A 25470-nucleotide genomic window follows, 5' to 3' on the forward strand; every position below is an offset into this window, starting at 1 on the left:
TGGGGGGCCCCTATAATCTCCCTTGGGCCCTGGGCTGGGGGGCCCCTATAATCTCCCTAGGGCCCTGGGCTGGGGGGCCCCTATAATCTCCCTAGGGCCCTGGGCTGGGGGGCTCCTATAATCTCCCTAGGGCCCTGGGGCTGGGGGGCTCCTATAATCTCCCCAGGGCCCTGGGGCTGGGGGGCCCCTATAATCTCCCTAGGGCCCTGGGGCTGGGGCTGGGGGGCCCCTATAATCTCCCTAGGGCCCTGGGGCTGGGGCTGGGGGGCCCCTATAATCTCCCCAGGGCCCTCGGGCTGGGGCTGGGGGGCCCCTATAATCTCCCCAGGGCCCTGGGGCTGGGGCTCCCCTATAATCTCCCTAGGGCCCTGGATTCCATCTTGTAAAGCGGGGATCCTTCATGGCATGGTCCCACTGGGTGGGCAGGTGGGCTCTGTGCCTCCCCCACCCTTCGGGCCTTGCCTGGCACCAGGACCCCGGGCTTACCAGGAGGCTTGTGAAGGCTGCCAGAGACAGAGGCCGGGTCTGGCGCCGGGGTCTCCTGTGGAGAGAGAAGAGGGTCTGGTGAGAGGCGGAGGCTGGGGAGCCTGTCCGGGCGCCCCTCGGCCTCCCCCACCTGGGCCCAGGACCCCCTCACTCTCGCCTCTCGGTGGCCCCTCTCACTTCTCAGCCTTTCCACCATGTGCTTTTGTCCCCATCCTGGCTGGAGGGAGGCACGAGCGACTGTAGAAAAAACAGCAGCGAGAAGGCCAAGGACTGAGCTCGGAAATGGCTCGGCTGGGTGCGGCTGGTGTGACCTTGGCCTTGTCACTGCCGCCCCTTCTCTCAACTGTAAAATGGCAGATGCCCTCTGAGGAGCTCAAGGACTTCTTGGGACAATCCATGGATCCTCTTATGAGTCATTCGGACCATTGACTATTCATTCAACAAACACTGGAAGAGCCTGCCTGGTTCTGGGGAGATGGAAGATGCTGGAAAGTGTGACCCATTAGGGCTGCCTGGACCCAGCTGTGGCTCGGGGGGAGACCCAGGCTGCCCCCCCCCCCCCCGGGAGGCCTCGTCCCCTGGGCTGTCTCCTCCGTCCCTCCTCCCGTTTCATCATTCCTAGGACCCGGCACGGAGCGCAGCACACGCCCCCTGGGCCTTCTCAGACATGGCCCCGCCCAGGCGATAAAGACTCTGCCCGGGAGCTGCCAGCTCCCAGAACGGGCCCTCCCTGGGCCGATAGCATCGGCTGCTGCCGGGCAGCTTAACCCCTCGTTCCCCGCCTCCTCCTGGGTCTGCCACCCCGTTTCCCGGGATCGGGGCCCCCGGGGTCTCTCCCACGCCAGGGAGGCCGCCCGTTAGGTGGCACAGAGCCTCCGGGCACGGATGCCCGTCAGAGCTGGGCCCAAGGAGCTCCCCGGCTCCCGAGAAGAGGCCCCGATCGGGCAAGATGCTGCCGAGGGGTGGATTGCGGGGAGCGGACGGGGCCGAAGCTCCAGCTTCCTCCTGGTCAGGGCGGCTTTCCCACGGGGAAGGGTCAGAGGCCCCGAGTTCAAGTCCCAGATCTTATTCCGCGTAGAGATAACGGCGACGACCACATGTGTGGGGAGCTGCCAACACGCTCTGAAGAGGGACTCGGCCAGGGTCACACAGCCAGATTCCAACTGGGCCCTTCCTGGCTCGGGCCGGCGGTCCCGTGTACCGCCCTGCGGCCGGCCATGGGGCAGGAGCTGGCGTCCGACGGGCCGTAAAGGCGCCGGACGGATTTGCTCCCAACAGCCCCAGGAGGGGGCCCCACCTTGTGGGTGGTCCCGGGCCTTCATGAAAGGCTGACCACAGCGCTGGCTGTGCTGGGAGGGCAGAAGGAGGGCCCGAGGAGAGAAGCAGCTGAACCCAGGCAAGGGCGAGCAGGAAGCCCCGGCAAAGCGGCCCAGCTGCAGCCTTACTGCTCCCGGCGAGGCTGCGACAGTGGGGGTGACGGAGAACAGGGGCTCAGGGAGTCGGGAGAGCCGAGAGCCTATCACAAACCTGCTGTGGGACCAAGGGCCGACCAGTCCTGCCTTTGGGACCCAGCTCCTCAGGGAGGTGGGTGAAATGATCCCGAAGGCCTTCCCAGGCCCAACACCCCTGCTCTAAGCCCCCTCCCAGCCCCGACACCCCCTGCTCTAAGCCCCCTCCCAGCCCCCACACCCCCTGTTCTAAGCCCCCTCCCAGCCCCCTCACCCCCTGTTCTAAGCCCCCTCCCAGCCCCAACACCCCCTGTTCTAAGCCCCCTCCCAGCTCTGCCATTCCCTGTTCTAAGCCCCCTCCCAGCCCCCACACCCCCTGCTCTAAGCCCCCTCCCAGCCCCGACACCCCCTGTTCTAAGCCCCCTCCCAGCCCCCACACCCCCTGTTCTAAGCCCCCTCCCAGCTCTGCCATGCCCTGTTCTGGGTTCCATAGGAGGGCTGGTTTTGAAGCCACGGAGTTGGGGTGTGAGCCTTGCCTTTGGCCCCCACTGAGGAGAGACCCTGAACAAGTCACTCCATCCCTCAGTGCTCTGGATATTGCTCGAAGGTACCTCCCTGGATGGCTAAAGGGAGTTTCCTCCCCCTGAAGTTCCCCAAACCAAGGCAGTCACAGGCCCCCAGGTGCTTCCCCAGTGTGCCTCAAGGCTCCTCCCAGCGCAGAACTTCTCTGTTTCTATAGGAACCAGAACTCCCCATCAGGGTCCAAGGCTGCGGCCCTTCCTTCTAAGCCAGGTGCTGGGATGTCCCAGAGCACGGAGGCCCTCCGGACTCACTTCTTCCACCTTCCCAAAGCTGCCCCCCCTTTTTTGCTTGAGGACAAACAGGCTTCCGGCCCCCAAGATCAGTGCCTTGGAGCGACGGTGCCAGCTGAGGCATGGAGACAGCCAGCTGCCACCCCTGGGTGAGGCCTCCCCACCATAAAAGGGCCAACGACTCTAACAATGAGGGCTTGCCACAATGAACTTGAGCCAACCAGCCACCCTCGGAGTGGAGCATTGTGGGACAGGGCTGGAAAGGGCCTTCGAAGGCCAGAGCTGCGAGAAGGACCCTTCGCCTACTGAGTGGGGGGGTGGGGGGGGTGGAGGAGCTCCAAGCAATCTGGAAGCTCCTTTGGCCCAGACGAGGGGAAGGCCTCTGGTGGCTGCCAGGGAGCGGCACCCCCAAGTGCCCAGATTTCTCCTCCCAGGGCCATTACACAACAGAGCTCGTGAGTCTTGGCATCCGCTCAGACCCAACCCAAGCTGGGAGGATGGAGTCTTCCAAGGCTCCCAGGCACCCAGGTGGCTTCAGGAATATTCCATCCGCCTTCCCTTGGGAACCCGCTCTTTTCAGGACCACGTCCGAGATCCCCACGGGGTCCTACAGCTCCCCCAGCCTCTCCTAGGGAGCCCTTGGCTCTGAGTTCGGATTCTATCTCTCAGGGGTGTGCGTGTGTGTGTACATGCGCACACGTGCCAGGTTGGGGTTCTTCTTGCAATCTAATCCAATGCACATTTATTAAGGACACTCCTAGGCTTGGGCACCAGCCACCTGTCTGCACTAGGTCCCAGGATACAAGAGGAAACGAGCAGACTGGGCCTTCCAAGAACTTCCACCACGCTCATCCAGCCGGGCTGGGACGGCCTCAGTAGCCCATGCCTACGGTTTCAACGTAATGGCTTACTGGCGATTACTGCTTGTTGAGAGACACAGCCAGGTCCTCAGTGAGTTGGGTGAACCCCCTGTAGTGAATTTATGGGAGACCGCGGACGAGAGAAGGCAAGCTGGGCAGGCAGGGACAGGCTGGAGAGAGAAGATCCAGCCCGATGAGATCAGGTAGCCACGGCAGGATTTGAGCAAGAATGGAAAACTGCCTCTCAGACAGGAGAGGCTCCTGGCAAGACCAGAGAGCAAGAGAGCCTGGGCTGAGGGAGAAGGAAGTGAGAAAAAGCAGAGTCATGGAGGTCCCTGGCTCGGAGCTGCTGGGAGAGCCAGCTGGGTAGCACACACCCCTGGAAGGCCAGCAAGTCATTCCTCCTCTAGGCTTGTTTTCTCATCTGTCAAATGGAGGAGTTGGAGCAAAACATCTCAGAAAGTCCTCCCAGCTCAGAGACATCCCAGGTTCCCCTATGAAGGCCCTTCTAGGGGGCCAAGATGGCGAATCAGGGGCAGCCGCCCAGCCAAACTCTCCCAACATTCCCCAAACAACTTGAAGATAACACCTCAAATCAAATTTGGAGTGGCCAAGCCAAGGAAAGGTCAGAGTGGGATGTTTTTCTAGCCTAAGAAAACATAAGAGGTCAGCAAGTGAAGTCTGTGACATTATGGGGGAGGAAGGTCTAGAGCCCACACATGAGGAAAACGGAACAAAAACTGCAACAGCAGCCACAACAGCTTTGGGAGTTCTTAGACCAAAGATGGTAAAGAGGGTGAGACAACTGATCCAAAAGAGACTACAGGGGATCCTTTGCTGACACTGAATGGTGACTCTATTGTCCCATTGCAGTTCTGGGTCACATTTCCAGGGCAGAAAGGAGCTCTGGGGGTTTGTCACAAGGAATCAGGGTCCTTAGTCACAGTTCTAAGGCAAAAAGGAATGCTAGTACTTGTGTTAACCCTTCCTGAATAAAGAATAGAACAGAGGTCAGAAGATCAGTAACCCTACCTTTCCCTGCATCTTACCACCTTGGAAGCACTGAAAACTTTCACACCCCTACCCCTAGAATTATCTCTGAAAACAGCAGCACAGAAAAGCGTGAAGCTTGGGACAGCCCTTTCCCACCTGAAAGTGAGCAGAGCCAACTTTAACATAAAGTTCAAAGTCAAGAAATAAGCTGGGAAAATGAGCAAATGACGAGAGAGAGAGAGAGAGAGAGAGAGAGAGAGAGAGAGAGAGAGAGAGAGAGAGAGAGAGAGAGAGAGAGAGAGAGAGAGAGAAAGAAAGAGAGAAAGAAAGAAAGAAAGAAAGAAAGAAAGAAAGAAAGAAAGAAAGAAAGAAAGAAAGAAAGAAAGAAAGAAAGAAAGAAAGAAAGAAAGAAAGAAAGAAAGAAAGAAAGAAAGAAAGAAAGAAAGAAAGAAAGAAAGAAAGAAAGAAAGAAAGAAAGAAAGAAAGAAAGAAAAGAACCTGACCATTAAAAGATAGTACTGTGGCAGAGAAGACAACAATGTGAAAATAGGTACAACTAAACCTCAAAGAAAAACACTAATTGGACCCAACCCCAACAAGAATTCCTGGAAGAATTCAAGAAAGACTAGGAGAGGAAAAAATGGGGAAAGAAATAAGTGACTCAAGAATAACAGCTTGGTAAAAGTGCCCCCCCCCCAAATACTGAAGAAAAAAATACCTTAAAAAACAAAATTAGGCTAATGGAAAAAAGAAGCCCAAAATATCACTGAGAAAATAATTTCTTAAAAATTTGAATTAGGTAAGTGGAAACTAATGACTCCATGAGACATCAAGAAATAATAAAAGAGTCAAAAGAATGAAAAAAGAGAAAATATGAAATTGCTTGTTGCAAAAACAACTGAACTGAAAAATAGATTGAGGAGAGATCATTTACGAATTATCAGACCACTGAAAATCACGCTCAAATAAAAAGCCTAGACATTCTATTTTATGGAATTGTCAAGGAAAACTGGTTTCTTAGATCCAGGAGATGAAACAGAAATTGAAAGAATCTACCCATCTCCTCTTGAGATTCCCAAATGAAACTTCCAGGAATATTATAACCAAACTCCAGAGCTCTCAAGTCAAAGAGCTAATATTTCAAGCCACCAGAAAGAAATCATTCCAATATTGTGGAGCCACAGTCAGGATAATACAAGAATTAGTGGCTCCTATGTTAAAAGAGCAGAGGGTTTGGAATATGATATTCCAGAAGGTAAAGGAGCTAGGACTACAACCAAAAATAATTCACCGAACAAAACTGAGTATAATTCTCCCAAAGAAAAACATGGACATTTAATGAAAAAGGGAATTTCAAGCTTTCCTGATAAAAAACTAGAGCTGAATCAAAAATTTGACATTCAAACATAAGACTCAAGAGAAACAAAAAAGTAAACATGAAAGATTAATCATAGAGGTCTCCATAAAGTTAAACTGTTTCTATTCCTATATGGAAAGATGATACATGTAACTTTCCTAAGAACTTTATCATTATTAGGAGAGTTAGAAGGAGTTTACATAGTCAGAGGGCATGCATGAGTGTGAGTCGATTATATTGAAATGATCTCCCCAAAAGATGGAATGAGAAAGAAGGATATACTGGGAGAAGTGGAATAGGAGAGGGAGAATGGGGAAAGTCTTCACATAAAAGTTCTGCAAGAAAGAGCTTTTACAATGGAGAGAGAAAAGCAGGGCTGGCAGGAAATGCTTGAACCTCCCTCTTATCAGAATTGGTTTAAAAAAGGTTCAAAAAAGAAGGAATATCTATACGTATTCAGTTATGTACAGAAATGTAGCTTATCCAATAGGGAAATAGTAGGGGAAGAGGATAGGGTGAGGTAATAAAAGGGAAGACAGATTAAGGGTGACAGAAGCAAAATAGACCCTCACCTTCCATCTTAGAATCAATACTAGGTATTGGTTCTAAGACAGAAGAGTGGTAAGGGCTAGGCAATGGGGGTGAAGTGACTTGTCCAGGATCACACAGCTAGGAAGTGTCTGGGGCCAGATTTGAACCCAGGACCTCCCATCGATGAGCCTGGCGCTCCATCCACTGAGCCCTCAGCTGCCCCTCAAAAGGGACAGGATGAAAATGGGATGGAAGGAAATATACTGTAATCATAACTGTCTTTGTGAATGGGATGAGCTCATCCACAAAATGGAAGCAGATAGAAGAACAGATTAGAAACCAAAATCCAGTGATATATTGTTTACAAGAGACATGCTTGAAACAGAAAGATACACGCAGAGTTAAACTAAATTCTGCTGGAGCAGAATATTAATTGTACTAAAAAATAAAAGGTAGGGATAGCAATCATAACTCAAAGTAAAAGTGAAAACATCTAATTAAAATTGATAATCAGGGAAACAACATTTTGTAACAGGTACCATAAACAATGAAGTATTACTAAAAATTTTATAACAAGTTTCTCTGATAAAGGCCTCTTTTCTCAAAATTAGAGAACACTGAGTCAAATTTCTAAGAATAAGAACCATTCCCCAATTGATAAATGGTTAAAGGAGATAAACAGGTTTTCAGAAAAAGAAATCAAAACTATAGTTGTATACAAATTTCTCTAAATCACTATTGATTAGTGAAAGGCAAAACAACGCTGAAGTACCCCTCACACCTATCAGAAACAATAAATGCTGGAAGGGATGAGGGAAAACAAGGACAAGAATGAATACTTGGTGGAGTTGTGAAGAGGTCCAATCATTCCTGGAGAACAATTTAGAACGAGACCCAAAGGCATATACAACCGCTCGAACCTCTTACCCAGCAATAGCTGTACTAGGTTTTGACCCCAAAGCATTCAAAAGGAAAAGACCCTCCTTTTTGAACACAAATATTGATAGCAGCTCTTTTTTGTAGTGGCAAAGAATTGAAAATGGAGGGGGAAGCCCATCAATCAGGAGAATGGCTAAACATGTTGTGGCACATGATTGTGATGGAATAGTGTTGGGCTCTCAGAGATGAGGAAGAGGATGGATTCAGAAAAGCCCAGGAAGACTTCTAGGAACTGATGCAAAGTGAAGTGAACAAGAACCAGGGCAACGTTGTATGCACTGTAATGATGATCAGATGTGGCTACTCTGATTGATACAATGATCCAAGACAGTTCCAGAGGATTCATGATGAAAAATGATCTCTACCTCCAGAGAGAGAACAGATGAACTCTGAGTGCAAATTGAAGTATGATTTTCTCACTTTCTGAAGGGAAGGAGGGAGAGAATTTGAAACTCAAAATTTAAAAAGAAAAGAATTTTCAAAAGAAATAAACAGGGGGCAGCTGGTAGATTGAGAGTCAAGCCTAGAGATGGGAGGTCCTGGGTTCAAATCTGGCCTCAGACACTTCCCAGCTGTGTGACCCTGGGCAAGTCACTTGACCCCCATTGCCTAGTCCTTACCAGTCTTCTACCTTGGAGCCAATACACAGTATTGTTTCCAAGATGGAAGAGAAGGGTTTAAGATTAATAAATAAACAACATAAAATAAAATGAGAGAGTTAGACTACAAAAATAAAATAAAATAAAATAAACTTTTCTAGGGCCAACACTGCAGGTCATTTATTCCAAAGTTCCTCCCAGCGCTGGCACTGCATGTTTTGTATTCTAAGGTGCCTTTCAGGGGCATTTGAGGTTCTCTGTTCTAAAGTCTCTTCCAGCACTGGCATTCCCGATTCTGTATTCTAAAAGACCCAGAACTGGAGGGGTGTCTGAAGCTTTGCTCTCTGTGTCTTCAGGACCACAGGTTTAGGGCCAGAAGGAGCCTGAAATCCAGCTCCTCTGACTCCTGGTCCATGCCAGCCTTCCCTCTCCTCCTCCTCTGAGCCTGGTTTGAGTCCTTTCAATTATCCACCCAAGGCAGGCAGAGAGAAGTCAGGGCCCCCAGGCTAAGCAGATGCTCCCAGGGGTCAGCCAGGCCTCTAGGCCTGGGGCTGGTCCCTGGGTGGCTGAGGGGTTTCTCCTGGGATCTGCCTCGAGTAGGCACCGGAACACCCTGGCTAGAGCCACCCTCTGTGTCATAGTGGCTTGATTTGCTGAGAATTCTGGGAAGGAGGAACTGATACTCCAGTGGTTCCCAATTCCTCCACCTTCCAGATCTCAGAACATAAGTCACAGGCTGCCAGACAGGAAGACATCCCACTTTTTCTAAGGCTCTTAATCACTTCCTGCCCCACCCTGGCCCCGCTTCTGTCTTTCCCTTCCTAGGGGAGGGGGACGCCCTCTGGAGTTGCCTGGGCCAGGGAGGAGGCTGGGGAAAGGCAGGGCTGGCAAAAAGCCGCACGTGTGCCTGCGTCCCAACCATGACTATGCCCACCCTGGCCAGCCCGTTTATCCACCCAACTGTGGCGGAAAACAATTTGGAATGAAGTCTAAAGGTCAACTAGCCCCCTGGAACCCTTCGACCCAGACATCCTGCTGCGATGCAGATACCCCAAGAAAGCAGAGGGCAGAAAGGAGACCCCCGAGGAGTCGGAGCATCGCCGTGCTTGGAGATCAGAGAGCTAGCGGGGGACGCTCAACCAGCCAACGGCATGTTCCTGGGCCAGGAGTAGCGATGGATCCCAGGAACGCAAGGAGGCCTGGGAGCATTTCTGGGAGCTGCACAGACTCAGCCCTCAGGACAGTGAGGATGGAGACAAGAAAAGCCCCAAAGGGAAGCAGCAAGAATGATGACCAGGCAACTGGGGAGGGGTGAGAAAACGCGTCCTCTCCTTTCATTGCAGAGGTGGGGGCCTCTGGGTGCAGAGATGGTCAGAAGTGGTCCAGGCTTGGCATCATCTCTAAAAAAAACTCCACCCTCCTGCTACATATTGGTTCCATGGCAAAAGAAGGGGAAGGGCTGGGCAGTGGGGGTAAGTGACTAGCCCAAGGTCACCCAGCTGGGAAGTGCCTGAGGTCACATTTGAACCTGGAATCTCTCCCATCCAAACCTGACTCTCTACCCACCGAGCCACCTAGCTGCCTCCTGACACTGATTTTAAAAGCTATTTTAAAGAGCCTCATGTCCAAAATGCCCTGTAGGCATGGACTTGGACTAAAAGTGCCTATGCCAGCTTTGGTGATGAGGAAACTAGACCACACTGGAAAAGTCCCTTTGCCTCAGTTTACTCATCTGTAAAATGACTGTAGGTGAGCCTAAATCACGCCCAAGGTCCTTTTCAGCCCCAGGTCTATGGGTCTCTGATTGGTTTCTTTCTTTCATGCCAAGTTCTGATGCCACCTTCTCCAGGAAGCCTTCTCTGGTCTCCTCAGGTATTCCTAGAGCTATGTGTCCAGGTCCCCCCTTGGCCCCATCACTTCCCGGATCCTCCCGGCCAGGGCCCCACTTTGTTTCAAATGGCCCCCCTTCCCCAGCTCCACATGGTTCCAGCAAACCCGGGCCCAGCTGGGCAAAGGCTACCGCTGCCTGGAAGCTGAGCCTGAGCCCCTTGGAGGTGGCTCCTGGCCTGTTGGCCAGGAGCCAGATCTGTACACAGAACGCTCTCGGCTTACAGAAAAAGGCCCCACAGCAGGAAAGGAGCAGCACTCGAACCCAGATCCCTGCCCTTTTCCTTCCTCTACAGCGAGCTCAGGGTCCTACACCAGGAAAGGAGTCCAGCAAACACCCCAGACAAGCCTGCTCCAAGCTAACAGCGCCCTGGCAGGGGCTCCCTCCCTCCTTTGTTCTCCAGTTTCCATTCATTGTGAAATTCCCATTTGCCCCCTCCCTGGTCGTGCCCTGCCCTTCCTTCCTTTGGGCCCTCGGGGTGCGCCAAACACCTCCTGCCTGGCCTGTCTACACTCTCCAGCCACACACGTGCTCCAGGACGGACAGAGAGCATTAGATGCTTGGCGACGCAACTTTAACAACAGGGCAGCCGAATTCATGCTGAGTGGGTGGTGGATAGAACGCGGAAGGTCCGGGCTTAGAACGTAGAGAGGAGCCGGAAGAGAGCCTGGAACCCAGAATATCAGCCCTAGGGCGGACCTTAGAGCAGAGAACAAGGCATGCCAGGGCTAGGGGCGGGGCTTACAACAGGGCGTGTCCTGCGGGGCGGGGCTTATAACGGGGCGTGTCCTGGTTGGGGCGGAGCTTAGAACCAGCAGCTTCGGGGCTTCGAGGGCTCTAGAGCAGGGGATGGATGCTAGAGCTAAAAGACCCAGAAAGGCGCTTACGGGCTCCAAGTCAGAAAGTCCTTCCCTGTCCCTCTGCGGCCCCCATTCTCTCCTCTAGGCGTCATTGGGGGAGGCCTCCGGGGGTTCCGGGTGCTCAGAGGCAGCCTCCACTGGTTCCCAAGCCACGGAGGGGGCGGGGCAGGCTCAGGATCCAGGACCTTCGAGGTCCTCCAGCCAATGGCCGTCCAGCCTTTGCTCAAACCTCATCCCGTAGGGAGGTCATGGGGGAGAATCAACTGTTCCATGGCCCCAGGCCTCAGTTTCATGGCCTGTAAAATGGACTGGATAGCCCTCGGGTCCCTTGGGTTCTAGAAGGCGTATCTGGGCTTTCCAGCGAGAGGGAACCGGAAGGAAGTGGCCTCCTTGGGACGGGCGGCCACGCCTCGCTGGGTTCCTGTGGCCGGACCTTTATCCCTGCTCCGCCCTCTCAGTCTCCCTCCTCAGGTTGTTCTCTCCATGAGCCATTGCCCCCAAGAGGCTGCAGCCCCCTTGGGTAAGGGGTCCAAGGACAGGGGCGCAGGCTCCTCCCCTTCCTTCCCCCAAGGATGCCGCTCCAGGCTGGCACACTCCGGCCTCGAGAGGCTTCTTCCCCAGGAGGGGCTCCGCTGGGGCAGGGCAGGCCTCTTCCAAGCCTCCCACTCCATGTGCTCCCTGCCAGCAAGGCTTGGCCAGCCTTGGCTGTGTGAGGCGCATCAGGCCACAGGCTCCCTCCTTGGCTTCCTGAAGAACAATCCCCCCTGGAGAACCTTTGGGCCACCACTTGGGTGATATTTCCTGAGGAACTATCTTGGAGCATAGCGCTGGGGGGGGGGGGGGGGACTCACCCCCCCTCCATCGCTTTACAGCTGAAGAAACTGAGGCCCAGAAAGCCATTAGAATCAGGTTTCCCGGAAGCCCCGGGCTTGCTCCTCTGGGCATCCCTTGGGATGGCGCGTCCTCCAGGATCCTGGTCCTACTTGTCCCCCCTATGACATCCCCAAGAGACGGTTCTCCTTGAATACCTCCAGCGTCGTGGAGCTCACTACTCCCTGGGCAGCCAACAGCATTCTGGGATGGCTCTGATGGGGCATGGGCTTCCATGACGGTCCTTGGCCTGCCCGCTGAGGGCAAACAGGACCAGGGTGGCCCCTCGTTTGCATCCTTGTCCTTTAGGTCCCTGAAGGGAGCCCTCAGTCCCCCTGAATCCCCTCTTCTCCGTCCTTCCTCCAAGCCCTCTTCAAACTCCGAGGACTGAAGGCCGATCGGCCATCTTTGTCCGAACCCTATGGACGCTCTCTGGCGTCCCCGGCGCCCAGAACCAGACCCAACACTTCAGGCAGGAAGCGAGCCGAGGCAGGGGAGAGTGAGACGATTGATCCCTCCTCCTGGAGCCTCAGCGTCGTGGCATCATGCTATCCCCTCGGTGGGCTCCCTCGAACCCTGCCTCTGCCCGATTCTCGTCCCCCTTCTGTGGGGGGAGTCTGAAGGGAGAAGGAAGGGGAGGGTCTCCCCCGCCACTGCCCTGTGAGCCACCCGGTCCCAGGCCAGGATCGGCCATTGCCTGAAGGACTCAGAAGACCCGAGTGGAGTCCTGACGCCATCACGCCCTGCTTGTGTGAGCTTAGAGGCTCCCCTCCGATTCTCCCCCTGTCAATAGGGACGTTCGCTCTGCCTGTCTGTCAGTTACTGTAGGACAATGTGGGCGGTCAGAGGGCTCTGACTGAAGCCACGAGTCCTGGGTTCAAATCCCTGCTCTTGTTCCCTGCGCGTTCCCAGGCCAGTCCCTAACTGTGTCCAGTGAGGGCTGGACGGCGCGCAGCACAGCGGCTCTGGGCTCCTCCGGCCCAGCCTAGCGAAGGGCCACACGTCTGCAGCCGCAGCCATCTTCCCAGCATCCTCCACGGATCACTGGCACCCGCTTCCTGTTCCCTTCCCAACCCCGTCCGGGCCTGCCACAGCCCAACTCACCGCGGGCCCGGCGTCGGCGTCGTCCACAGACAGGGAGGAGCCGCTCCGCAGCCTCGAGCGCCTCTTCTTCAGCAAGTCGGCATCCCGGATGTGGGAGAAGGAGCCGTGGGCCCGCGGCGGGGGGACGGGCCCCAGACCGGCCTCCCCGTTCACCGAGGGCCGCCTCAGTCTGACCCCAGCAGGCCCCGTCCCGTTCGGGAGCCCGTCCGCGGGGGGAGGTGTCCGGGGCCGGAGCGCGGGGCCTTCAGCCCTGGCTCGGGCCTCCTCCGGGCTCCCGGCGGCCCCATCTGCCTCCTGTCCCGGCTTCCTGGCGGCCACGCCGGGCCCCTTCTCGTCCTCGGCCTCCGTCTCGGCCTCGCCTCTGGCTTCCCGGGCGGGGGCCGCCCCGGCCATGTCGCCGCTGCGCTCGCGCAGGCGCCGTGCCAGGTGGCTGGAGCCGAGGGCCTCGGGCAGCCGCGGCTCGGGGCCGCCCACCCTGTAGGTGCTGGAGCCGCCTCCGCCCTCCAGCTGGACCAGCTGCAGCTCCTGCCCGGTGCAGAAGGCCCGGATCTGGCACAGGTAAGTCATCACGATCAGCTTGTCGGGGACGGCCAGGAGCACCATGTCTGCCGGGTCCAGCAGCCGAGAGACGCCCAGAGCGGCGAAGCCGTCGAAGGCCTGGGGGGCGGCAGGGGCGGGACGGGGGTCACTCCCGGTGACCAGAGGCCGGGCCTCCCTGCCTCCCAGGGACGTGGAGTCTCTTCCTGCCCGGAGCCCCACAGCACACTCGCCTGCTTGTTGTTCTGTTTGATATTCTGTGGGTCCAGGGCTGCAAAGTCACTGCGGGGCCAGAAAGCCGAGGTCAGGGGCCGCACCAGGACCGGGTCCCCGACACCCCCCAAGAGCCTTCTCCGGCAGACACCCCATTTCCCAGGGGAGGAGCCCGAGGCCCCAGAGGGCGGCACGTGCCCGGATCGCATGGCCAGGCCGTGGGCGCCAGAGCCAGGATGCCCCAAGCCCCCTCCCCCGGCGGCCACTCACATCTTGTCCGGGTGGAAGTAGTGCAGGATGGCACAGAATGCCAGCCCGTTGCGCCACGACGTGGTGAAGTTGGTGACCCGCACGCCCGAGTAACCCGCCGTGACCTCTTGGCACCACTCAAGCAGGGACTGGCTAGAGCTCACCTGGGGGAGAAGCAGAGTCAGGGCTGGGACAGGGAGAGGCCGGCCGGGATGCCACCAGCAAGAGAGAAGGAAGCCCTGGCACGGCCCCGGGCACAGGACGCCCTGGTGCTCCAGGGCTGCTCCTAACCCCTGGGGGCCTCGTCTCCTCCCCGAGGACTCTTCAAGGGCTTCCCGAGGGCACGGGTGGCCACGGAGCCTCCTGCCATCCACCGGTGCCAGGCGGAAAGGCACAGCAGAGGGCACCAGCAGCCGTGCCCGGGAGGAAGGGGCAGCATGCCAGACCTGGGCGGCCTGCACCCCCCGCCACCCCCATCCATGCATGAGTCAACTCTCCAGGTAGCTTAGCAGCCCAGACATCCTGATCTTGGGGGGTTAGTGAAAAAGCAGCAGGCCAGGAGGACTCGGGGGGCCACTCTCCCTACCTTGGTGCCCAGGGAAGGCTCCGGGCCTTCCCCCCAGCCCCGAGGCCTCCTGTCCTCTTCGGGCCACTCTTGGCTGGGGGGTGTTGGTGAAGAGAAGGCACGAGAGCCCTGGGCCTCCCCCTCCTCCTGCACTGCAGCGGGGGTCGGCCGGGGGGAGCTGGTGGCCGTGGCCATGGGGGCTTCTTCCCTAGGCCCCCGGCCTGCTGGGGACGCTGGGGCTGGACTTGGCTCCTGGACAGGCCCCTCAGACTCTGGCTCTGCTTCTGACTCCTCCCCCGAACCCAAGAGTGCACACCCAGTCACTTCCTCAGCTGAGGTTCCCTTCCTAGGCATCCTAATCCTGGCCTCCCTCTCCCCAGGCCCCAGGATCCCAGCCCCTGGGTCCTCGCTCCCTAGTATCTCAGCCTCCATTCTCTGGGCTGCCAGTGTCCCAGCCCCTGCCTCCTCAGGCTCTGGGGTCCCAGCCTCCATCTCTAGTATCTCAGCCTCCATCTCCTCAGGCCCTGGGGTCCCAGCCTCCATCTCTAGTATCTCAGCCTCCATCTCCTCAGGCCCTGGGGTCCCAGCCTCCATCTCTAGTATCTCAGCCTCCATCTCCTCAGGCCCTGGGGTCCCAGCCCCTGGGTCCTCGCTCCCTAGTATCTCAGCCTCCATTCTCTGGGCTGCCAGTGTCCCAGCCTCCATCTCCTCAGGCTCTGGGGTCCCAGCCTCCATCTCTAGTATCTCAGCCTCCATCTCCTCAGGCCCTGGGGTCCCAGCCCCTGGGTCCTCGCTCCCTAGTATCTCAGCCTCCATTCTCTGGGCTGCCAGTGTCCCAGCCCCTGCCTCCTCAGGCTCTGGGGTCCCAGCCTCCATCTCTAGTATCCTAGCCTCTATCTCCTCAGGCCCTGGGGTCCCAGCCTCCATCTCCTCAGGCCCTGGGGTCCCAGCCTCCATCTCTAGTATCCTAGCCTCTATCTCCTCAGGCCCTGGGGTCCCAGCCTCCATCTCTAGTATCTCAGCCTCCATCTCCTCAGGCCCTGGGGTCCCAGCCTCCATCTCCAGTGTCTCAGCCTCCATCTCCTCCATCCCCAATAGCTCTGCCTCCACCTCCCCATGTCCCAGGACTTTGCCTCCTATTTCCTCAGTCCCCAAAGTCCCAGAGGCCATCTCTGTCCCTGTCTGTTCAGGCCCCGGCCTCCCAGCCCCCGTCTCCCCTTTCCCCCCTGCCTCACCTCTGTCCTCAGCCCCCAGGATATCAAGTGTCAATTTCTCAGTTCCTGTCTCTTCGTTCTCTACTGTTCTAGGTTCTGTCTCCCTGGTCTCCAAAATCCTAGCAGTTCCCTCATCCCCTACTACCCCGGCTCTTGCCTTCTTAGCCCCCAATATCCCAAGTCCCCTACACCCCCCAGTCTCCGGCTCAACTTCAGGCCCAGGCCCCATCTCTTCATTCCCCCCCAGCCCAGTTTCTGCCTTCTCTGTCATCACTGCCTCAGATGTCACTCTCTCAGTTGCTGTCTCTGTAGTTTCTAACACCCCAGATTCTGTCCCTTTCATTTCTAATGTTCCAGATTTTGTCTCCCCATTCTCCAACACCCCAGCTTCCTTTTCCTGAGTCCCCAACACCCCAGCTTCCTTTTCCTGAGTCCCCAACACCCCAGCATCCTTCTCCTGAGTCCCCAACACCCCAATGTCCTCCTGGGTCCCCAACACCCCAATGTCCTCCTGGGTCCCCAACACCCCAGCATCCTTATCCTGGGTCCTCAATACCCCAGCTTCCTTCTCCTGTGTCCCTAACATCCCAGCTTCCTTCTCCTGGGTCCCCAACATCCCAGCTTCCTTCTCCTGTGTCCCTAACATCCCAGCTTCCTTCTCCTGGGTCCCCAATATCCCAGCTTCCTTCTCCTGAGTCCCCAATGCCCTAGCTTCCTTCTCCTGGGTCCCCAATACCCCAGCTTCCTTCTCCTGTGTCCCTAACATCCCAGCTTCCTTCTCCTGGGTCCCCAACATCCCAGCTTCCTTCTCCTGAGTCCCCAATGCCCTAGCTTCCTTCTCCTGGGTCCCCAACACCCCAGCATCCTTCTCCTGGGTCCCCAACATCCCAGCTTCCTTCTCCTGAGTCCCCAATACCCTAGCTTCCTTCTCCTGGGTCCCCAACATTCCAGCTTCCTTCTCCTGGGTCCCCAACGCCCCAGGCCCTGTCTCCTCAGTCCCCAGGTCCTTAGCCCCCACTCCCTTGAGTGCCTGAGCCTCCCTTCCTATCTCTTCAGTCTCTAACTCTGTCTCCCTCGTCCCCAGGATCTGGACTGCTCTTTGCTCTTCCTCATCCTCAGGCCCAGCCTCTGCCTCTGCCTCCTCCCCACTGCTCAGTGTCGCAGCCCCCAAGTGCTCAGGCCCGCTCAGGCCAGCCCCGGCCGCCCCCCGCCTGTCAGTGCCCCTCGGCTGAACTGCAGTCTTGCTCACCTGGGCGGCGGTGCCTTCAGCTGCTGTGGCAGGGACCCCCAGCGCCCCCGGGCCCTCTGGGACCCTCTGCTCTGCTCGCCCACTGTCCTTGCCCTGTTCTGAAGTCCCGGCTATGCCCCAAGGAACCTCCCTGGGGCCCTCCCTGGCTCCAGCCTCAGCCCCAGGCTCAGCTCCTTCCACTGGGCCAGGGGCTTGCGGGCCCTCATTTTCCTGCTCTGACTCCGGGGGGGCCGCAGGGCCGAGGCCCCGGATGCCAGACGCCTGCCCTTCCTCAGCTGCTTCCCCAGCCTCTGGCCTCCTCATTTCTTGGATTGAAGTTGCTTCAAGGGGAACCTCAGCAGAAGCTGCTCCTGCCTGGGCCTCCTCGGCTCTTCCGGGGGCCTCTAGCCCCTTCCCAGCCTCCTCGGTGACCTCCTGGGCCTCTGTTGCTGGGGCCTGGGGCCCCCTCCCAGGCTCCTCTTTGGTGTCCGCTGCCTGCTCCAGCCCTGCCTCTCTGGCCTCTGGCTCCTTCCCAGCTGCCTCCTCCTCCTTTCTGGCCTCCATCCCCCTTCCAGCCCTTGCTCCTGGGCCCTCCATCTCCCCTACGCCTTGCGCGGTCTCCTGGGTCTCAGCTGCACCCCCATTTCTGTCCTCCCGGGCCCCTTCCTCTCCTCCTCTTTGGAGTCCTTCCTGGGAAGCCCCCCTGGCTCTGGCCCTCCCTCGGCCTCTCTCTCCTGCTCCGAGCTCTTCCTGATGGGCTCCCCCTCCAGAAAGGGGCCTGGCGCTGGGGCCAGCCTGCTCCCCTGGGGGGTCCCCTGGGGCTTCCTCCTCATTTGCTGGAGGGGTTGGGTGCAGGGGGGTGGCGGCCACTCTCCTGAGCCGGGGGGCTGGGATGGGGGACTCCTCCAGGGGTTGCCATGGGGACCTGGGGGAGACAGGATGGAACAGGGTTTCAGGGTGAGCCTGGGAGGCCCGGCTCCCCCCCATTCTTTTGGGCTTGGAACTTCCCACTTGAAACCAATTGAGCCACCGAGGAGGAAGCAGGGAGGGTCAGAAGAGGTGCCTGGAGAGGGGGCCGGGCCTGGGCCCAGCTAAGAGGGAAGTGATGGGAAACAGCATTTCCTGGCAGGGGGAGCAGGGCCGGAGGGGGAGGGGGAGAGGGGTGGGGGGCTCGGGGCCCCCCCGCTGGCCTCCAAGGCCCTCACCTCGGCTCCGTACAGGGTCCCTGGGGGGGCTGGGTCTCGGAGCCGGTCCTGCCCCCGGCCGCTTCCGTCTCCGCCCTGGGCTGGCCCCCCGGGCTCGGCGGGCCTCCGTGCCCCCTGCCCCCCTGGCCCCGAGAAGCCCTGACAGGGGGCGCAGGGACAGGGGCACTTACAGGGGCTGGGCTGGGCTTCTTTGTGCCACCCTCCTCCAGGGAAGCCTGAGGCGGCTGGGCCAGGGCAGCAGGCTGGGCAGGGGCGGCCACTGGCAAAGGAAGGGATGGAGCGATGAGGATGGCTCAGCTCGAGTCCTTCGGGGTGCCCCTGCCCCCCCCCGGCCCCCAGGCCTCACCTCCCTTCCTGGATGTGGCCCCGGAGCCAGGCCTCCCTCCTTCCTCCTCCTCTCGCAGAGGGCTCAGCTCCCGGGATGGATCTGTGGGTGACACGGGGGAGGGGAGGGGTGAGGCCGGGCCGGTGGGGCCCCCCAAAAGACCGGCCCCTCCCCCAAGAAGAGAGCCGAGGCCGTACCTGGCAGATGCCCCAACCTCGGGGCTGCGGCCCGACCTACAGAGATGGAGGAGAGACAGGCAGAGATAGAGGAGGCTGGGGGGGGACCCCGGAGCTCCGAGGAGCCCGTCCCGCCTGGAACGCACGAGGGGCCTCACACCCACCTGGCTGAGCGGGCCTGGCGCAGGCCTCGGCAGCACCCTGGCCCCCGGCCTCCTCTTCATCACTCTCAGCAAAGTCCTCCAGGTTCCCCACATCGCTGGGCTTCACACTCATCAGACTGGCCAGGCTCTGCATGTCGTCATCCCTGAGGGCAAGAGCCGGCTTCAGGGAGGCCCTGGCCCTGCCATCTCCCCCCTCTGGGCCTTTGCAGAGGCTGTGCCCCCTGCCTGTGGGGCTCTCCCAAGCTCCCCTGAAATGGGGCCGGCCCAGGGCATAGAGCCGGGCTTGGAGACGGGGCCCGGCTGGCTTCCAGTGTGGCTCAGTCCTGCCTAGCCCAGTGGCCCTCCCGCCTGGGCAGCCACCTAAGAGGGAGGGGGAGGTCGAGAACAGGAAGCGGCATCTGCTGCCTCCGGCCGGCCGGGCACTCACGTGGCTCGGCCTTCCCTGACCAGGACGCCAGACAGGCTCAGGCTCAGCTCGGCGTTCAGCACCTTCACGGACTTGGGCTTCAGCTTCAGCCGGAGGGGCGTCAGGGAGGGGACGGGCCCGGCGTACCGGGACAGGTCCACGTCCACGGCGGCCAGCACCTTCCGCTGCCCCTTGGACTCCTGGACAGGGAGGCCGCCGTGAGGCCGCTGCCCGCCCCCACCCGACGGACCCCGGGGGAGGGGTCTGGGCAGCCTGGCGACAGGCACCTGGGCAGGAGTGTGGTCAAAGCTCTGGCTGCTGGCTGGCCTCGTGTGTGCCACCAAGCGGGGATGAGCCCTCTCTGGGGTCCCTTCGAGGTCTAGAGCCTCCTCGAGGCGCCCCTCATGGGCCTCAGTTTCCCCCCCTGTAAAATGACGGGGTTGGCCCAGACAGCCCCAAATCTAGGCGCTTCCCTGTGGGTAGCCCGGAGGACGGAGGCTCCCGGAGGGCTCCTCGGCCCGGCCAAGCATCTCTCACGCAATCTGGCCGCTGGACGTCGGTAAGTGACCCTCCCGCAGCACACAAGACGGTCAGATTCACTCACATTCTCAATGATGAACGTCCATTCCTTGGCCTCGTACTGCTCCACGTGGGGGTCCTGCGGGGGGTCAGGAGCAAGAATGAGGGGCGACACATGGGGACGAGGGGGGACTTGGGGTATTCGCTCCGGACACCTCTGGGACCCTCCATTTCCTCTGCCTTCAGGAGCCTTGTTTCCCTCGCTGCCTCCCAGGGTGTCCTGGAGAGCCAGGAGGGGTGCGGGGGGAGCCAGGGCCAGAGGTGAGGGGTGGCCTTCCTCTGGGGAGCGTCGGCCCCGGGCACTGCCCACCCCAGTGCTCTGTTGAAAACTACGAGTCCCACCAGCTTGCAAAATATAGACCAAGGCAGGGGCAGCTGGGTGGCTCAGGGGAGAGAGCCAGGCCCGGAGAGGGGGGTCCTGGCTTCAAATCTGGCCTCCGACCCTGGACAAGTCCCTTAACCCACATGGCCCAGCCCTGACCACTCTTCTGCCTCGGAGCCAAAACTGAGGACCGATCCCAAGACCCCCTTCAAAGACGAGGCTCCCCTCGGGAGGCCTGGAACACACCAGCCTCCCCCCAGGAGGGGGGAGAAACATAAGTTGTACACCAGGAGCAGAGATAGCAATGATGAGGCTTAGAGGACATCCCTGGAGTCATGAAGGCCTGAATTCAAGTCCTGCCTGATGGGACCAGTGACCCAGGAGGGATCACATAGGCCCCAGGAACCTCTGTGAGACTGAAAGGGAAAGAAGCCTTGGAAAGCAAATGAGCTCAGATATGGAAAGTCCTTGGCACAGTTCTTGACACAGGAATTTAAAGCATTTAATAACCCCTCCTTCCTTCCCTCCTTCCTTCCTTCCCTCCCTCATTCCTTTCCTCTCTCCTTCCTTCCTTCCCTTCCTCTTTCCTTCCTTCCTTCCCTTCCTTCCTTCCTTCCTTCTCTCTTTCCTTCCTTCCTTCCTTCCTTCCTTCCTTCCTTCCTTCCTTCCTTCCTTCCTTCCTTCCTTCCTTCCTTCCTTCCTTCCTTCCTTCCTTCCTTCCTTCCTTTCTTCCTTCCTTCCCTTTCTCTTTCCTTCCTTCCTTTCTCCTTCCCTCTCTCTCTCCCTCCCTCCTTTTCTTCTTTCATTGATTCAGGGAACTTCCTACTCTGCAGAATTCAGAAATGTGAGTATTCTTTTTCTCTCCTAGACTCTGAGCTCCATGGTGGCTGGTTCTGGGTCCAATCAGAACTTGGTGTCTCCCCCCTCCCCAGAGCCAAGCAGACAGTAAGTGCTTCAGAAACACTTGCTGGGCTCAGTCAGGAGCGCTGCTGCCTCCTGCATGCCCCCAATTCCTGTTGGGCTCCCCTGTTACTACTTGCCTAGTTCCCTGAGGGGAGAGGGGACACCGATGGGGGCTCACCCGATAGAGGGTCACCGAGATGTCCACGTTCTCTGGCACCATCCATACCACCATGCCTCGGTAAGGGTTCTGGATCCCAGGCTGCCAGCTGTGGGCCTGTGGAAAGATGTCTGAGCCCCTGAGCAGCCCCCCAGCCCCCCGAGGCTCTGCCACCCAAATGCTAGGAGCCCATGCAGACTGGTGCAGAAATGGGGAGCCTCAGGGTCTTGGGGGCCTCACCTTGGAGCAGATGCGCCGGTTCCTCCGGGTCCACACCACCACCAGCTTGTCTGGCTGCCTGAGGGGCAACAGTGGGCAGAGGAAGGGGGAAGCTCAGAAGGGTTCCCCCAAACCCCCCCACTATTTGTGACACCACAGAAGGGAAGGGTCAGACAGCTGGTTCCCTTATCTTGGGGCCCAGTCTTAGGGCGGAGGCTCTGGGGCAGGGTGGAGCATGGGGGCAGTAGGGCAAAGGGTGGAAAGAAAGGGGGGTGAAAGGGGAGGAGAGAGGGCAGGCAGGCAGACAGAAGCAGAAAGTGCGAGGGGGCCGGACAAGTGCCCGCAGTGCACAGCCACACTAAGAAATGCAGGGGAAAGGTGTGTTGGGACCGAGCTTTGCTCCAGCTCCTTGGACGGTGGCAGAGGACTTCGGGCTGGGGAGGAGCTCCACCTGAGGGCTCTCTGCAGGAGGGGGACAGGCCTTCCTCCTCTGGTCAGAGGGGAGAAGGAAGGACATGGCCCTGCCCTGCCCCCTTATATTCATTCATTTGATAAATGTGCTGCCCACCGCATGCAGGGCACAAAGGCCTGCCAGGATGAGAAATGGTCCAGGCCTCCATGGCATTTACAGGGTGGGGTTGGGCACCGATCAGGGAAGGGGGAGGTGACATTCGAGTTGTTAGACATTCAGTAAAAGTGGAGAGGGAATGGGGGCAGCTGGGTAGCTCAGTGGATTGAGAACCAGCCCTAGAGACGGGAGGTCCTAGGTTCAAATCTGGCCTCAGACACTTCCCAGCTGGGTGACCCTGGACAAGTCACTTGACCCCCATTGCCTAGCCCTTACCACTCTTCTGCCTTGGAGCCAATACACAGTATTGACTCCAAGACGGAAGGTAAGGGTTTAAAAAAAAAAAAGTGGAGAGGGAAGGCACAGCCTGAGCAAAGGCACAGAGGTGGGAGAATTGGGGGCAAGTTGGGGCAGGACACAGTTTGGCAAGAATGAGATAAAGCGGGAGGGTGGGGGGTAAGGCCCCAGACTGGGGAGGCCTCAAAGGCGGAGAAGAGGCAGGGGCAAAGTGAGATTCCCATCCTCTCCTCAAAGCACCCCCTCAGAGGCCCTCAAAGGCGAGCAGCCTTTGTTGGGGAGTCTCTCTGGGGGCAGGTCAGCAGTCCGGTCGGCACTGTCTCAGGCTGGGGCACTGCCAAGCTGGAATGGGAGAAGGGACTGGCCCTGACACAAGCAGGTGCCCCTGCCCATCAGCCTGCCAGGCACCGCTTGGGCTGGGGCAGGGGTGTTGGGTTGCCCCCCCCAAGCTAGCTCTTGGCCCAGGGCCCCTCGATTGCTGGGTCCCCACTGGCCCCTGCTGGGGGGATCACCCGTGGCTGGTCTGAGAGCCTGGGAATGGCAGGACCCGAGGGTGGAATCCTAGTCTGAGGCTGGGCCTTCTATGGAGGCCCACTCCCATGGGAGGACGGGGCAGATGATTCCCAGCTCCGGGAGGGACGGGCACCTCCTGGCTCCCTAATCCGACCCACCCAGGCTCTGCCCAGCCCCAAGGCCGCTCAGCTCTGCCCTGTGCCTGGCTCGGCATCGTTGCTCCCAGAATCCCTGCCCAGATGATTATCCCCCTCGATGGATGAGCAAAGTGAGGTTCCGAGAAGAAATGACTCAGCCAGAGCCACCCAGCCACTGAGCGGCGGGCAGGGGGCAGGCTCAGGCGGCAGAGCGGCTGTCACGTTGGCCTCCCCTCCCCAGGCCCCTCGGGCTGTGAGGCCTAATTTTAGCCCCCTGGAGGGGCAGGATGGGGAGAGGGGCCGTCGCAGCTGCAGCCCTAATCCTGGCTCCGGAGGGGAAGCTGACACCCGGCCTGCCCAGGGTATATTTAGGCTATGACGAGGGGACACGAAGCAGCTGGAGGGGGCCCGCTGCCAGGAAGCCACCTGGCCTTGCCTGGGGCTGGGTCACCCCCACCACAAGGGGAGCTCCGGCCCTCTCCTCTGGGCTCCCCAAAGCTTCAGCCCCCCCACGCCCTCTGCCTGCCCAAGTCCTGCCAGGCCCCTTTAAGTCCTTGTCTCCTCCTCTTCCCTTGCCTCTCTCCAGGCTCAGTTTCCCCTTTTAAGGACATTTCAGAGAAAGCTCTCATCCTCGGGGCTCCCCGCCCTGCCGGGCGCCGTTGCCCACTCTCCGCCTCAAAAGAGCTGCCGGGCCGGTCCCCCAGCCTGCTGCAGCACCCGCCCCCCAGGCCGGACCCCCGGAGATGTGCCATTCCTTCTGAACCCCACCCTGAGCCAATCCTCATTCCTTCAGAAGGGAAGGGGGGCGGGCCAGGAGGGGGCAAGAGGACAGGGCGCTTCTGCAGGGTTTCCCCTTCCTCCACCCCGTTCTGAGTGGCCAGAGCAGCCAGCTGCCCAGCGTCCCCCCTCGTCCATCCAGAAGGCAGCTGGGCTGAAGAGCCCTGTCCCCCAGGAGGCCCTCCCTCAAATGCCCCCTCCCTCTGGGGTGAGGGAGGGGCCCCCAAGCCTCCCGAGAGCCCCACTTTTGAGGAGGGCAGAAGCTTGTGGCAGGGAGACCCCCCTGCCCTAAGGAGGGGAAGAGCAGAGGGTTGCCATGAAAAAGGGCACCGGTGCCAGCCTGGGAAGAGGGCACAGTGGGAGGGCATGGCGGCACGGCTGCCAGAGGGAGCCTGGGGCCAGCAGGGGCCGCGCACACTCACCATTTCTTGGTGCACTCCACCACCAGCTCCTGGTAACACGCCACGAAGTGAAACTTAGCTGCGCGTTTGCCCACGCGCTGGAGCCGCTTCCACACGGAGCTCATGGCCCCTCCGCTCCGGCCCCCCTCCCCTCAGGTGCGCCTGGGCAGGCTCCGCAGCTCCATCGCGGGCACAGCGGCCCGGCCGTCCCGTCTAGTCCGGGGCAGCTCGGAGGACCAAGCCCCGGCCCCGGGCTCTGCTCTGGCCCAAGCTCCGGGTCCGCGCCCGGGTAGCTGCGGTGCGCTCTGAGGGAGCCGACTGGGCGCCCGTTTCCTGGAGCCGCACCCCCCCCCCCCACGGAAGGAGGGCGGGGAAGGGGGAGGGGCGGGGCGGGGGGGGGGGCTGGCCCTGGGACCTGGAGCCCCGCAAGGCCAAGGGGCGGGAGGTGGGGGAAGGAATTCTGCAGGCGGGGCGGGCTGTCAGGGAAGGCTGGTTGGCCCGCCCCTAAGGGGCTCTGCCCGCTCTAGGGGGGTCGCCGCAGGGTCCCCTGGGTGGGCTCGGGAGGGGACTGACTACGTGAGGTCTGCCCGCGTGGGCCGAGTCTGTGCTGTGGGGGGGAGGGGAGAGGTGCGCTCCGGGTCATTGCTGTCCTTTTAGACCGTTAGGAGGGGGGGGGGCGGAATGACAGCCTGTTCAGGAGCAGAGCCCGGAGGGTTTGTGCGTGTGTGCGCGGGGTGTGCCCGGCCCTTCGTGGGAGTTTCCCGTGGACTGGCTCTTGGTGTGAATTCGCACCGGTTCAAGCGGGACTGGGCGACGCGAATGGGCTGGCCAGATTCCTGGGAGTCAGCCAGAGCCCGACTCCCACCTCTGAATGACGGGGCGCTACGGGGCTAAGCGATGTCTTATTGCCAGAGTGGCCGAGAGGTGCCCCCTGCGACGGGGAAGGGAGTTTCCTCCGACGGAACCTCCCTGGAGCCGTGAAACCCCGCCAGGTCCCTCGTCCTGTCCCTGAGAGAAAGGGGGTTTCCGATGTCAGGGGGACAAACATGGCCGCCGGAGGGGAGGGGGAAGGGATGGCAGGGCGCGAGCTCCCTCCACATACAGCAAGTAATGTGTCAGAAGAGCCTGGACACGAAATTTGGAAGCTGCCCTCTCACCCTAACTAGGTGTGGGACCTTGGGCAAGTGACGTCATCTGCCTCCATTTCCTCATTTGTAAAACGGGGGTTGCCTGTGGGACCCACTTTAGGATTGTTGTGAGGCCTAAAGAAGGCAATGTATACACAAGGGGCAGCTGGGTGGCTTAGAGACGGCAGGTCCTGGGTTCCAATGTGGCCTCAGACACTTCCCAGCTGGGTGACCCTGGGCAAGTCACCTAACCCCGCTGGCCGCCCTCTTTCCGCTCTTCTGCCCTGGAGCCAATACACAGTGCTGATTCTAAGATGGAAGGAGTGCAAAAGAAGAGCGGGTAGACTCCGATGGCCGGTTTCTGTTCTGTTCTCTCCAGGGCCTCTCGAGTGCCTGGAGATCAGAGGCTGAGCCCGGAGAATTATTCCCCCACGCCCTTCA

The 25470-nt window shown here is 59.2% G+C and overlaps 1 protein-coding gene across 8 annotated transcripts in view; it reads right to left on the reverse strand.

Moving 5' to 3' along the window:
- EHBP1L1 (EH domain binding protein 1 like 1) overlaps positions 1-24271 on the reverse strand; it is a 33181-nt gene extending 8910 nt beyond the window's left edge. For 2 of the 8 annotated variants that reach the window (XM_056801333.1, XM_056801332.1), the window contains exons 1-14: positions 23924-24271; positions 21231-21288; positions 21012-21107; positions 19634-19687; positions 19051-19229; positions 18624-18766; positions 18481-18516; positions 18305-18385; positions 17959-18217; positions 14333-17678; positions 13768-13910; positions 13518-13566; positions 12748-13404; positions 487-541 (exon numbers count right to left, since the gene is read on the reverse strand). In XM_056801333.1, coding sequence (XP_056657311.1) covers positions 487-541; positions 12748-13404; positions 13518-13566; positions 13768-13910; positions 14333-17678; positions 17959-18217; positions 18305-18385; positions 18481-18516; positions 18624-18766; positions 19051-19229; positions 19634-19687; positions 21012-21107; positions 21231-21288; positions 23924-24027 — 5260 coding nt within the window. In that variant the 5' untranslated portion in view covers positions 24028-24271. The remainder of the gene's footprint in view (positions 1-486; positions 542-12747; positions 13405-13517; positions 13567-13767; positions 13911-14332; positions 17679-17958; positions 18218-18304; positions 18386-18480; positions 18517-18623; positions 18767-19050; positions 19230-19633; positions 19688-21011; positions 21108-21230; positions 21289-23923) is intronic. The other 6 variants (XM_056801336.1, XM_056801335.1, XM_056801337.1 and 3 more) reach the window with 6 other exon arrangements.
- Positions 24272-25470: the final 1199 nt, after the last annotated feature.

The sequence above is a fragment of the Monodelphis domestica genome, chromosome 6, assembly GCF_027887165.1.
Source record: "Monodelphis domestica isolate mMonDom1 chromosome 6, mMonDom1.pri, whole genome shotgun sequence".
NCBI lineage: Eukaryota > Metazoa > Chordata > Mammalia > Didelphimorphia > Didelphidae > Monodelphis > Monodelphis domestica.